The sequence below is a fragment of the Gouania willdenowi genome, unplaced genomic scaffold (assembly GCF_900634775.1).
Source record: "Gouania willdenowi unplaced genomic scaffold, fGouWil2.1 scaffold_85_arrow_ctg1, whole genome shotgun sequence".
Classification (NCBI taxonomy): Eukaryota; Metazoa; Chordata; class Actinopteri; order Blenniiformes; family Gobiesocidae; genus Gouania; species Gouania willdenowi.
Genome location: NW_021145250.1, coordinates 462,090 through 473,293, shown reverse-complemented (window position 1 = coordinate 473,293; position 11,204 = coordinate 462,090). Strand labels below are relative to the sequence as shown.

Below are 11,204 nucleotides of genomic sequence, written 5' to 3'. Positions count from 1 at the left end.
CACTGTGGTGGGGGTCGCTGTGATGGTTGCTGCTGTGGTTGTTCTCGCCGTGGTGGTCGTTATGGTGAGCGTTGCCATGGTGATCGCTGTGGTAGCTGTGGAGCTGCTCCTCCAGCGCGTGGATCTTCCTCTGCAGGAGCTCTCGCAGTGAACTGGAGTAGGAACTGGTGGAGTTTCTGGCCTGAAACACGACACGCAGAGTCAGCAAAAGTCATCCGTATATATAGATCAATATTTTAAAAAGATTTATTACTTTATTTAAAACAAAACAAGTAGCAATAACCTAAAATGAGCTTAGCATCATCCTGGGATTAGCCTAGCATTAACATTAACATGAACCTTAGAATTAATTTAGCATTAGCCTTGCATTAGCTGAGCATTAGTCTAGCATTATCTAAGCACTAGCCTAGCATTAGCCAAGTCAATGAACCCTCAGAAATAATGTAGAGGATATGATGGATAATGTTGAAATATGTGGATAAACAGATAAAGGCTACAACATGCACTGACAGTTGAAAAAAGGTCATAAATTGCAGAAAGGTGAAAACACTAAAGAAAGTAAAAATAATGTGAAAAATACTGAAACAGGTTGAAGGATCTGAAACAATCTAAAAAAAGCTGAAGAAAGTAAAAAAGTTATAAAAGTAATAAATGGTTGAAGGTGTTAGCTTAAAATGAACAGAGCTGAACATTTTAAAGGATAAACAGCTGAAGTTCAAAGATGAAGGGGTTAAAGGTTGAAAAAGCTGAAATTCCAATAGAAAAATAATAAAATATAAAATTTCTAGCACAAAAAATGGAACAACTCAAAAAGCAATGGCATAATAATAATAATAATAATAATAATAATAATAATAATAATAATAATAATAATAACAATAATAATAATAATAATAATAATAATAATAATAATAATAATAATAATAATAATAAATGAAATGAACAACTATAATGAGGATGCTATGCAAAGTTCTGATTATGAAGAGGAAGCAGATTTCATCAAACTTTGCTAAAAACTCTAACATTCAAAGTTTCAGAGGGACGAGTTTCCAGCCCCTCCCTCACCTCCTCTTCCTCACACTTACAGTAAATCCAGCTTTGTTCCTGGCAGCACACGTTACCATTAATGCCTCGTCACAGAGGATGAAGCTAATTGAAGTTGCGAGGCTAGAGGCCAGAGGAGGGGCCGAGAGGGGGCGACGGAACAAATCCAGCTCCTGCTGTTGTTGTGTCACACCTCAGAGGAAGATTTATGGGATTTATGACACCTTCACTGAGAGACCCTCGAACTGATGAAGAGACTTTACTGCTTCACAGGCTGTAGTGAAACAATCTGACCTACAATCACACTTTAACGCCTCAGCATGGGTTCCTGACTCCTTATTATCAACGAAAAAACATGTTTACATTGAAAAAGGTTTTAAAGTTCAAATACAAGCACAACTCAGAAGGTACACGAATATTCAGTTTATATTTGTAACAAGCTCAGGGGGAACTTTAATAAGTGAGGGCGGTGTAGTAATCCAGACTTTAAACTTATTTGTAAAGTTTTGTACGCAAACATAAAGATAATTAGGAACAAAAACTCATCTATATCGTCTTGTTTTGTACTGATGATGATTATCATTCATGGTTTATTTTTAACATACTATAATTAAATGTCTTTATACTCAATAATTCTATTTATAAAATATATTCAAGTCAACCTCAAAGATATTTTCAGGACAAGGTCAAACAGTTTCAGAACATCACCTTTGGTCGTATCATGTCAAAAAATCAACGTGCAGAGAAAAAGCGGAAACGTGAGGCAATGCTTTAAACACGTGATGCCGAGGAACGTGTGTGTTAATGTGTCTGATCCACCTGAAACTTTGTCAATGGCTTCCAAATACCCCGAGTGTGTGCGTCTGTTATTTTAAAACCAATCTGAAATGACCAATCCACACTGTGGAACTCCTGTCAAACATTGCTTTAGAACACTGATGATGTCATCAATAGTGATGTCATCAGAGTTCCAATCAGTATGTTCTATAACTGATGATGTCATCAACAGTAATGTCATCGGTGTTCCAAGAGTGTTCAAACTGATGATGTCATCAACAGTGACTTCATCATCAGTGTTCTATTCTATGCTAATGCTAAGCTAATGCAGTGCGACGCTGTCTGTCTTTACGTGATAACTTGAAAACCTGTTGATAATGGGTCAAGGAACAGCTGATTATATTTTGGTGATGTTCTGGCGACCAAAATAAGATATATAGGTATATAGATATATAGGTATATAGATATATACATCCTATTCATTTTCCCATCCACACTGTGGAACTCCTGTTAATGTTAATATGAATACATACCTCCGACGGGCACTGTACTAGTGTCTATAAAAGCTGTCTGTGTGTTCCTTAAATATCTCTGTGAATGTGAATCAGGCTCAGACTGAACTGAGACTTTCAACATGGCTGCTGCTTGGTTCAAAGATGTGCAACGTCGGATTTGTTTGGACTGCAATGATACCGTTCATAAATTATTTCATAAAATTGTCTTAAATGCAGCTTTGCAGAACAGCTCAATATTGACAGGTAGTCATGAAAACTCAAGTAAGTAGTAAATAAATAATAAGTTAAAAGCTGCATAGAATCTACAGGAGTGACTGCACAAAGGGCTTTTAAATATGACTAAACAGTCTCTAATCCATAAATATTGACCAGCAGGTGTCCTCAGTGAGCAACGTTTGTAACTATGGTGAGTAATAATAATAATAAAAAATAATAAAATAAAAATAGGCATTCACTATATATATATATATCTATGTAGCAGTGCTAATTATTATGCTCTGCACAGTTTATTTAGTTGATTAGTCATTGTGTGTATGTCTTTATCTTTGATGAGCTCATGTTTGACCCTGACAATCACTAATGTTTTACGTATCATAACAAAAGTCACATGACCCAGCCATGTGCAGCCATGGGAGGAGAAACACCAGATAACAACATAGAATAAGAATTCTGAGAAAACTAGGTTCGGGGCCCAGGAGTGAGTCAACCCTGAGGCAAAAAGAGAATCTGTCTGAGTGTGTTTCTTTATTTCCTGTCTCGTCTCATCTCATCTCGTCATGTGACGCTGACGCTCAGGTAGTTCCAGGTCACTCGTTAGTTATAATGCACTTAAAGCTTTTTCCGCTTTGAGCTCAGCCTCAGCCAATCGCAGCCTGAGAAGATCTGCAGTAAGGGGGGGGGGGGGGGGGCGGTAAAACCACCCTCACATTCCTTCACCTGAATCTCTGACATCACAGAAACTATTACACAAAAGAGGAGGAAGCACAATCTCTTCCAATCAACCAGTGAAGGTGTAGGTCTACCGGGGGGCTTGTCCAGGATCACGGAAAGCACATTGAGTTGCCTTGTGTATGGAATGTGCTGCAGAAATACATTTATCTTCCCTTGACTTTAATAACATATATATATATATATATATATATATATATATATATATATATATATATATATATATATATTAACTGCACAAAGATTCACTTTGGTCGCATTGGAACCAGTTTGATCTCACGGGGACTGGAACAGAAAATTCTAAATTTGTCAGTGAATTTAAAAATTATTGGGTTCTAGTTTTGTCTTCCACACGTCAAACATGTGTGATATTCTTTTTAAAATATCCTGAATGTAAATCATGAAACCACAGTTAAGATATGACTTAAAAATCCCTTAGATATCCATCAATTTAATCCAATATTGATAATTTGTGTGAATTTTGTAGAATTATTTGTAATATATTGCAGGGTTGTAGATGAAAACAGAGTTCTTATGACGAAGTTTGGGATTAAATATTACTGCTTCTGTATTAATCATAATCAGGGAGTTTCATTCATATTTATTGAATCTTTTGGAACTAATCGTAATCGTCCAATCGTTGTAAAGGCAAGGCAAATTTATTTATATAGCGCATTTCATACACAAGGCAACTCAATGTGCTTTACATGATCAAAAAGTGCAACAGAAAACAGCTTAAAATCAATAAGAACATTAAAGTCAGCAACAAATCATTTAAAATCATCACCAAACATCAACAACAACATGACCATAAATCTCTCTCTCAATCATATGCAGTAGATAAAAAAAGTGTCTAACTTTGATTTAAAAATGTTCACATGTGATGCTGACTTCAGCTCTGCTGCAGTTTGTTCCACTTCTTTGCAGCATAACAACTAAACACAGCATCACCATGTTTACTGTGAACTCTGGGCTCCACTATCTGACCTGTGTCCATAGATCTCAGAGACCTGCTGGGTTCATACCTGACTAACATCTCACTGATGTATTCTGGACCAAACCCACCACACATTTATAACCAGCAGCAGAACTTTACAGTCTCCTCTGAGGCTGACTGGGAGCCAGTGTATAGACTTTAAAACTGGACTAATGTGTTCTGACCTCTTTGTTCTGGTTCAGACCTTAGCTGCAGCGTTCTGAACCAGCTGTAGATGTTTGATGAAGACCATTACAATAGTCCAGTCTGCTGGAGATAAAAGCATGGACCAGTTTCTCCTGATCTTTCTGAGTCATTAAACCTTTCACTCTGGAGATGTTCTTTAGGTGGTAGAAGATGTTTTTGTGATAGATTTGATCTGATGCTGAATGTCAGATCTGAGTCAATCAGAACACCAAGGTTTTTGACTTGGTCTTTATCTTCTAAAGATCCAGACTCAGATACTTGCTGACAGCAGTCCTCTTTTCCTTGTTACCAAAGACAATCACCTCCATCTTGTCATGGTTTAGTTGAAGGAAGTTTTCACTCATCCATCAGTTTACTTTTTCTAAGCAGTCACACAACACCTCAATGGGACCATAGTCATCTGGGTTCAGTGATAGATATAGTTGTGTGTCATCTGCGTAGCTCTGATAATCAACCTTACAGTTGTGTAAAATGTGTCCTAAAGGAAGCATATAAAGGCTAAACAGAAGAGGTCCAAGAACAGAGCCCTGAGGAACCCCACAGGACATTGGTAATCTGTCAGATTCAAAGTTTACTATGTTTACAAAATAACTTTGATCCTCCAAGTAGAACTTAAACCATTACTTTAACATTTAGTCCAACCCATGTTTACAATCTGTGCAACAAAACTGTATGATCTACAGTGTCAAATGCAGACTTAGATCCAACAGAATGAGAACAGATACTTTTCCTGAATCAGTGTTCAACCTTATGTCATTGATCACTTTGATCAGATCAGTTTCTGTGCTGTGATGAGAACCAAAACCTGACTGAAATTTATCAAATATTTTGTTGAATGTTAAGAATTGACTCAGTTGGTTGAAGACCACCTTCTCAATGATCTTGGCCATGAATGGAAGGTTCTGATTGGTCTATAGTTAGCCAGTATAGAGGCATCCAGTGTTCTCTTTTTAACAGAGGTTTAACAGCAGCTACTTTCAGGGATTTTGGTACGGTGCCTGATTGGAATGATCAGTTAATTATCTGACACTAATCAGTGACAATTGACTTTACAACAGTTTTAAAGAAGTTTGAGGGTATTGTGTCAAGGCAACACATTGATGGATTCAGCTGCTGAACAGTTTCCTCTATCGTTTTTGGGTTCACTGTAATAAACTCTAACATTGTAGTTGACTCATCCCTCAGTGGTTGAAGCTGTTCAAGCTTTTTGTTATTTTGCTGGTTTGATAAGATAAGATAATCCTTTATTGATCTCACAATGGAGAAATGTACTTGTTACATTTGGCATTCAGTAAGATCACTCAGGGTGTGCAGAATACACAAGAAATGTGCAGACAGTTAAATAGTAAAGAGGTATCTTATGTACAATAAGTAAAAGCAAACATCTTAAGGGGATGGAGTTACAACAATTAGAAAATAAGAATAAATACAAATAGAATAAAAGTTAGAACAGATTATAAAAACTAGAATTTCTAGGTGCAAAGCTTACAGTTCCAGTGCAGGTTGTCAGTAAGTGACGCTGGTTCTGATGTTTGACATTATTGATTGTATTTTTTTATTGAAATATACAGCAAACTCATTGTATTTTCCAGCTGACAGTAATTCAGGGGCTATCTGATCTGGGGGGTTGTGAGCTTTTCAATTACAGAAAACAATGTGTGAGAGTTGTTGACATTTTTTACAATAATTTCAGAAAAGTATTGCTGCCTTGCATTGAACAAGCCATCATTGAATTTACGTAGACATATTTTGTATAGTCCTGGATTAATTTGGAGTTTTGTTGATCTCCATTTATGCTCAGCTCTTCTTCAATCAGATTTCAAATTCTGCATTATCTCAAAAAACTGATCGATGGGAATTCTCCTTAAGTGAGTTTTAATGACGTATCAAATAAGTCTTATTTGTATTGATCATGTGATTGTGATCAATAACAAGCGTAATGGGGGGGTTACCTGCAGGTTCTCCAGCCGCTCCTTCAGGGACTGCAGGGTTTTTCCCGTTTGTTCCGGTGAGAACGGACTGGGCTTGTCCGGCGTCAACACTTTGCTGAGGTGAGGGTCCGGCTCAGGTTCGCCACCAACACTGCTGTGATAGCCCGATGGACCGTGGTGCGAGGAGGAGGAGGGGTGGTGGTCATCGTGGTGGTTCCCGTGGTGGTTGCCGCTGTGGTGACCCCCGTTGCCGTGGTGACTCCCGAAGCCCTCGCACAGGGTGAGCTTGGCGGTGAGCTCCCGGATGGTCTCCCTCTGGTCCAGGATGGTTTCCTTCTGCCTCACCAGACTCTCTCGGAGGTGGAGGATCGTGGCTTTGGCCTCGTCTGACATCAGGCCTCGCCGTGCGCCGCCACTGGGGTCATTACTGGGAGCGTTGGGAACAAGGGGAGGGGAGAAACAGGCGGGGTCGGCCTCGGGCGGCACCGGCGTGCAGACGAACTTGGGGCTGACACCATAGTCATACTCGATGCCGGGGGAGCTCCCTGTTGCTGCCGCCGCACAGGCGAGGTAGTAGTAGAGCAGTCCCAGTGAGGATGTGGTTTTTTGCTGCTTCCTCACTGGACTGAGGTCGGCAGCCATGTTTGGTTCCCTGACAGTCGACGCTCCTCCTGTGGCCAACCGCACAGACGACGGTCATTTGTGTAAGATCGTGTTGGTGTGAAACATGTCAAGCAAACGTCTACGCCACGTCCCTTAAGGTCAATTCTGCCGAGTCACTGAGTGGAAAACCTCCAGGTCCATTGGACGCTTCCTGTCCAGGGATCTCAGGGACGAGGTCTTGGGTCGGCGCCAGGCGGCTGATGCCTTGTGTGCTCGACGGAGGAGGATAATCCCGTTAACAACGCCTCCTAAACTTACGTCCAAGACCAAAGAGCCTTCGACAAACACTAGAGAAAAAAGAGACGGAGAGAACGTCAAGATAAGGAATCAAGGAAAAGTCTAAAGAAGTCAGATTACTGAGAGAAAAAGACAAAATGTGATGAAGTAAAACACAGCAGTGTAAGTTCAGGCAGGTGAACAAGGAATGCTGGAAAAAAGGTGAAGGGGAAGGGGCGGGTCTCTGAGACCACACAGTAATCAGATTACAAATAATCCTCAACGGTTCACACAGTGGTCAGATTTCAGGAGAGGTGACGATGAGAGAGTCCCAGTAAAGAGCAAGACACGACAAGACAAATACAAGACGAGACAAATATAAAACCAATATTAGATATAATGTAAATATAAAAAATATAAGATACAGCAAAGGTAAGACAAGACAAATATTGGATAAAATTAATGTAACAAATATATATTAATAATATAAGACAAGGTAAGACAAATGTAGCATAAAGCAAATTTAAGACAAGGCAAATAGACAATATAAATACAAGACAAGACTATATAAATATACTGAGGAAAAATATAAATGCAACACTTTTGTTTTTTTTCCCATTTTCCATGAGCTGAACTCAAAGATCTAAAACATTTTCTACAAACACTAAAAACATATTTCTATCAAATATTGTTGACAAATGTGTCTAAATGTGTGTTTGTGAGCAGAAATAATCTATCCAACCTCATGGTGTGGCATATCAACATTCTGATTAGACAGCATGATTATTGCACAGGTGTGCCTCAGGGTGGCCACAATAAAAGGCCACTCTAAAATGTTCAGTTTAATCACAGCACAATGTCACAGATGTCGTTAGTAGCGTGTAATTAGCATGCTGACTGCAGGAATTGATTATTCATTTCTCTACCATAAGATGTCTCCAAATATGTTTCAGAGAATTTGGCAGTACATCCAACCGGCCTCACATCCACAGACCACGTGTAACCACACCAGCCCAGGACCTCCACATCCAGCATGTTCACCTCCATGATGGTCTGAAACCAGCCACCAGGACAGCTGCTGCGACAGTCACTTTGAATAACCAAAGAATTTCAGCACAAACTGTCAGAAAGCGTCTCAGGGAGGTTCATCTGCATGCTCGTTGTCCTCATCAGGGTCTCCATCTGACTGCAGTTCATCATCATAACCCACTTGAGTGGGTAAATGCTCACAATGGATGGTATCTGGCACGTTGGAGAGGTGTTCTCTTCATGAATGAATCCTGGTTTTCACTGTTGGCAGACAGCGTGTGTGGCGTGGTGTCAGCGTTGTGGATGGAGTGGTCCATGGTGGGGGTGGGGTTACGGTATGTTATGGACAACCAACACAGGTGCATTTTATTGATGTATTTTGAATGCACAGAAATACAGTGACCAGATTCTGAGTCCATTGTTGTGTCATTCATCCACGACCATCAGCTCATGTTGCAGCATGATGAGGCAAATGGTGGTCACACCAGATTAGAATCTAAATGGAGGCGGAGTGAAGTTCACATTGCCTACATTACCCACAAATCCCTGCAGATGTGATAATGAGTCATATTTTAAATGTACACCTAAAGAGAAGAAACCACTTCTACATGAATAAAGAAGTTCAGAGTAAATAGTGTTTATTTGAACTAATCCCATCGTCTGATCCTTAAAAACAACACCAGCTCAGATTTAGAGGACATGATATCTCAACACACACGTGCAGAGACACTACGTGTGTGTTCTTAGAGTTTTTTGTTGTCTTTTTATGTGCATTTTTCTGGAAATTTGTATGATTTTGCGAGTCCTTGTTTTTGTGTATTTGTGTTTTGTGTGCTACACAACAACACACAACCTTTAGCTACACAACAACACACAACCTTCAGCTACTACACAACAACACACAACCTTTAGCTACACAACCTTTAGCTACACAACAACACACAACCTTCAGCTACACAACAACACACAACCTTTAGCTACACAACCTTTAGCTACACAACCTTCAGTTACACAACAACACACAACCTTTAGCTACACAAAAACAACACAACCTTTAGCTACACAACATTTAGCTACACAACAACACACCACTTTCAGCTACACAATATTATGTGTCAGTAGATATCATTTTAGTTTCTCTCCACATTATTTATATAATAATAATAATAATAATAATAATAATAATAATAATAATAATAATAATTCACATGCACTAAAATGACTTATTTACTGACTCTGATTAACTCATTTAATTTACGGTATTGTTAGTATTTAATTATTAATTGTTAAATTTATCAGAACCAACTCAGTTTTTATGTATTTTAGACATTTTACGTTTTGTTTTTAGACTTTTATGAAGAACTAGTCGCTCATTTTTATCACAGTCTGAGTCGTATAAAGTGATGGAAATGAAATTATTATTAGATTATTTCAAATTTGTTCCAATTTTTATGCAGTTTTTAATTTGTTTTTTGACAAGATTGTCACATATTTTAGTACCAATTTTAGTCATTTTATGTTTGTATTTAGTGACATTTAGAGGAAAATAAACTGTTTATAGCAAGTTGACAAATTCAGTTTTGATTTCTTTTATTAGTGTGTAAAAAAAAAACAAATATATATATATATAATTTTAACATTAGTGTGGTGTCCTTCAGATGGAAATAGGGTTAAAACAACAAAAATAAGTTTAAATTCAGATAATCAATAATTAGTCGTGTATGTCTTTAAGATCATTTTTTGTCTAATTTATCTACATTTTAATGAACATTTTAGTCCAGTCACAGTTTCTATTTTTCTGCCTTTCATTAGTTTTATTCAATATTTATTTTTTGATTAAATTAAGACCAAAAAATGCCTAAATATTAACAGAAAATATTTTAAAGTTAATTTTGAATCAATAAAACGTAAGTATTAATAAAGCATTAAGTGAAAATAAACGCAGTTATATTCAATATTAAAAGGTAAATACAGAAGAATTTAAATATGCATAATTAAATAAAGAGATTAAAACAAATAAACTAGGAAATAAACTAAAATAATTATTCAGCTGTACAATAATAATAATACAGTAATATATTATTATTATTATTATAAAGGATGAAAAGCAGATGACAGTTCACATTTAGAAAACAAAAGCCTCATCATCATCATCATCATTGATGAACTCCAGCACATTCAATCAGCTCACAGATTTTCAAAATAAGAGTAAAAGAGACGAAAAGAGAAATTAAAAAGATAAAAAGTAAAGTTTTCTCACCTGTCGTTAGTCGAGTTGCGTCCGAAGCTCGTTTGGTTTGTTCAGCGTCGGATCAGCAGGAGGAGGATCGGCTTTAGGAGGATAAAAATAACACACACACACACACACACACACACACACACACACACACACACACACACACACACACACACACACACACACACACACACACACACACACACACACACACACACACACACACACAGTTCTCATTTGTGTGTTTTGGGAAAATTGTCTCTAATTTTGTATGTTATTGGGGTCGTTTTGTTTATATTTATGGCATTTTGTGTGATTTATGTTGTCAGTTTGTGTGTCTTTGTTGTTGTTTTGTGTCATTTGTGTGTCTTTGTTGTAGATTTCTGTTCTCATATTTTTTATTCATTTATTTGTAGCTGTTTGGCTTGTTTTTGTGAGTTTGTAATTGTGTCTGTTATTGGGAGTCCTTTTGGTGTTATTATGTGTATTTTTACCATTTAGTTTGAATATTTTTGTGTGTTGTGAGTCATCAGTGTGTTTTATTGTCTTTTTAAAGTCAGTTTGTGTGTTTTTGTTGTTGTTTTGTGTGTTTCTGAAGTTCTTTTTGTTGTCGTTTTGCATATTTCTCAGTAGGTTTTTTGGTGTTTTTATTTTACTGTAAA

At 37.5% G+C, this 11,204-nt stretch overlaps 1 protein-coding gene across 1 annotated transcript in view; it reads right to left on the bottom strand.

Moving 5' to 3' along the window:
* Window positions 1-10,685, bottom strand: part of LOC114460943 (GATA zinc finger domain-containing protein 14-like) — a 14,104-nt gene extending 3,419 nt beyond the window's left edge. Inside the window, exons 1-3 of the mRNA XM_028442829.1 lie at window positions 10,567-10,685; window positions 6,420-7,348; window positions 1-181 (exon numbers count right to left, since the gene is read on the bottom strand). The exon at window positions 1-181 is cut by the window's left edge and continues 888 nt beyond it. Coding sequence (XP_028298630.1) covers window positions 1-181; window positions 6,420-7,040 — 802 coding nt within the window. The 5' untranslated portion in view covers window positions 7,041-7,348; window positions 10,567-10,685. The remainder of the gene's footprint in view (window positions 182-6,419; window positions 7,349-10,566) is intronic.
* Between the last annotated feature and the right edge of the window lie 519 nt (window positions 10,686-11,204).